Source organism: Verticillium alfalfae, genomic scaffold (genome assembly GCF_000150825.1).
Source record: "Verticillium alfalfae VaMs.102 supercont1.8 genomic scaffold, whole genome shotgun sequence".
Taxonomy (NCBI): domain Eukaryota; kingdom Fungi; phylum Ascomycota; class Sordariomycetes; order Glomerellales; family Plectosphaerellaceae; genus Verticillium; species Verticillium alfalfae.
Window position 1 is genome coordinate 170,789 of NW_003315031.1, and position 2,843 is coordinate 173,631.

Consider the following 2,843-nt stretch of genomic DNA (forward strand, 5'->3'; position numbering starts at 1 on the left):
CTCCTTGCTAGGTACACTCACCCTAGCAACCAGCCAAGCACAGCATCAGCATTGGCATTGATTCCATTGCGCGCACGCCAAGAGAGAAAGAAAACAAAAGCAGCACGACCGCAAACACCCGCTTTTTTCGAAAGACCTCGTTGGAATACACGTCTCTCAGTAGCGAAACTTTGTGTATTTACGCTGCCGTAACACCCATTGCCGACCATGGGTAAGGACAACTCCGAACAGGAGGATGCTGTGGCCAATCACGTCTCTGGCCAGGCTAACAAGCCTCTTTCGCGTCCTCCTCACTGCTTGACCATTGATGAGACCGTGGCCGAGCTGAAGGCCAATGCTGAAGATGGTCTGACTGACGCCGACGCCAAGGCGCGTCTGGAGGAATACGGCCGCAACCAGTTCGGCGAGGAGAAGGGTGTCCAGCCCGTCAAGATCCTCGTCGCTCAGGTTGCTAACGCCATGACACTGGTATGTTTTTCCTTGATTGGATCAGGGTTGGTCGAGGCCATGCACGACAGCAAACTAACAAGACTGCTCGTAGGTTCTCATCCTCGCCATGGCTGCCTCCTTCGGTATCGAATCTTGGATCGAGGGTGGTGTCGTCACTGGTGTCATTGCCATCAACATTATCGTTGGTTTCCAGCAAGAATACAAGGCCGCCAAGACCATGGACTCACTCCGCTCCCTGTCATCGCCTACCGCCTCCGCCGTCCGCGACGGATCTAATCAAACCGTCCCTACTGTCGAGATTGTCCCTGGTGACATGGTCGAGTTGAAGACTGGCGACACTATCCCTGCCGATGTCCGCATCATCGAAGCCGTCAACTTCGAGACCAATGAGGCTCTTCTCACGGGCGAATCTCTTCCTGTTCGTAAGGAGCCTTCCATGACGTTTGAGGACGACACTGGTCCTGGTGACCGTCTCAATGTTGCCTACAGCTCCTCGACTGTCACCAAGGGCCGTGCTCGTGGCATCGTTTTCGCGACCGGCATGTACACTGAGATTGGTCAGATTGCTGCTGCCCTCCGTGGCAAGAGCTCCCGTCGTCGTCCTGTGAAGCGTAAGGAGGATGGCAGTGCCAGCCCTGGTCGTTACGTCCAGGCTGGTATTCTCACTGCATACGACGCTGTTGGCGTCTTCCTTGGTATCAACGTCGGCACTCCTCTTCAGCGTAAGCTGTCTCAGCTCGCTCTGCTTCTTTTCGGCATCGCCATTATCTGTGCCATCATCGTTCTGGCTGCCAACGACTTCAACACGACCCAGGAGGTTATTATCTACGCTGTTGCCACTGGTCTCTCCATGATTCCCGCCTCTCTCGTCGTTGTGCTCACCATCACCATGGCCGCCGGTACGAAGCGTATGGTTCAGCGTCACGTCATCGTTCGCAACCTGAAGTCTCTCGAGGCGCTCGGTGCTGTTACCAGTACGTCACAATGACAAGATGTTGACTCGTACAAAGCTAACTCCACTCACAGACATTTGCTCTGACAAGACCGGTACCCTCACCCAGGGTAACATGGTTGTCCGCAAGGCGTGGGTCCCTGGTGTCGGCACCTTCTCTGTCAAGGATGCTACCGAGCCCTTCAACCCAACCAAGGGTTATCTCTCCTCCCGCGTCGAGCAGCCTAAGGATATCACCTTCCAGGGTGAGGATGCTGAGGGCGAATCGTTCTCCGATGTTGATGGCCAGGTCAACTCGAACCCTACGCTTCAGACGTACCTCAACGTCGCGTCTCTGGCTAACCTGGCCACCGTCCACCAGAACAAGGAAGGCGAATGGCACGCTCGTGGCGACCCGACTGAGATCGCCATTCAGGTCTTCGCTTCTCGCTTCAACATGAACCGTCTTGTTCTGTCCGGCGAGGGCAACAACTGGAACCAGATCGCCGAGTTCCCCTTTGATTCCGATGTCAAGAAAATGTCAGTCGTCTTTAGCGATGCCGAGGGCAACCAAAACTGGCTCTTCACCAAGGGTGCCGTCGAGCGTGTCATCTCTTCTTGCCCCAAGATCCAGATTGGTGACCAAGTGACCGACCTCACCGACGAGATTGAGCAGGAGATTCTCCGCAACATGGAAGCCCTCGCGCGCCTCGGTCTTCGTGTTCTCGCATTCGCCAGCAAGCAGGATATCGGCCCCGTCGACGGACACGAGAACCTTGACCGCAACCTTTACGAGAAGGACCTCATCTTCCGCGGCCTCATTGGTCTCTACGATCCTCCTCGCCCCGAATCTGCTCCCTCCGTTCAGATGTTCCACAGGGCTGGCGTCAGTGTTCACATGCTGACGGGCGACCACCCCGAAACTGCTCGCGCCATCGCACTTGAAGTCGGCATCCTGCCCACCCGCATGAACGAGATCGCTGCCGACATCGCTAAGACGATGGTCATGGCTGCTCACGACTTTGACAAGCTCACCGATGACGAGATCGACCAACTTCCCCGTCTCCCTCTCGTCGTCGCACGCTGCGCTCCCCAGACCAAGGTTCGCATGATTGAGGCTCTTCACCGTCGCGAGCGCTTCGTTGCCATGACCGGTGATGGTGTCAATGATTCTCCCTCCCTCAAGCGCGCTGACGTCGGTATTGCCATGGGGCAAGCCGGCTCTGACGTGGCCAAGGAAGCTTCCGATATTGTTCTTTCTGACGACAACTTCGCCTCCATCCTTAACGCTGTCGAAGAGGGACGCCGTATGTTTGACAACATTCAAAAGTTTGTTCTCCACGTGCTTGCCCAGAACGTTGCCCAAGCCTGTGTTCTTCTCATCGGCCTTGCCTTCAAGGACGACAGCAACCTGTCTGTCTTCCCTCTCGCTCCTGTTCAGGTCATGTGGATCATCATGATC

General features: G+C 55.9%; 1 protein-coding gene across 1 annotated transcript in view; it reads left to right on the forward strand.

Annotated features, from left to right (window-relative positions):
- Positions 1-207: 207 nt before the first annotated feature.
- Positions 208-2,843, forward strand: part of VDBG_06477 (calcium-transporting ATPase) — a gene marked incomplete at both ends in the record, with an annotated part of 3,684 nt that continues 1,048 nt past the window's right edge. The window contains 3 exons of the mRNA XM_003002869.1: positions 208-468; positions 542-1,424; positions 1,477-2,827. Coding sequence (XP_003002915.1) covers positions 208-468; positions 542-1,424; positions 1,477-2,827 — 2,495 coding nt within the window. The remainder of the gene's footprint in view (positions 469-541; positions 1,425-1,476; positions 2,828-2,843) is intronic.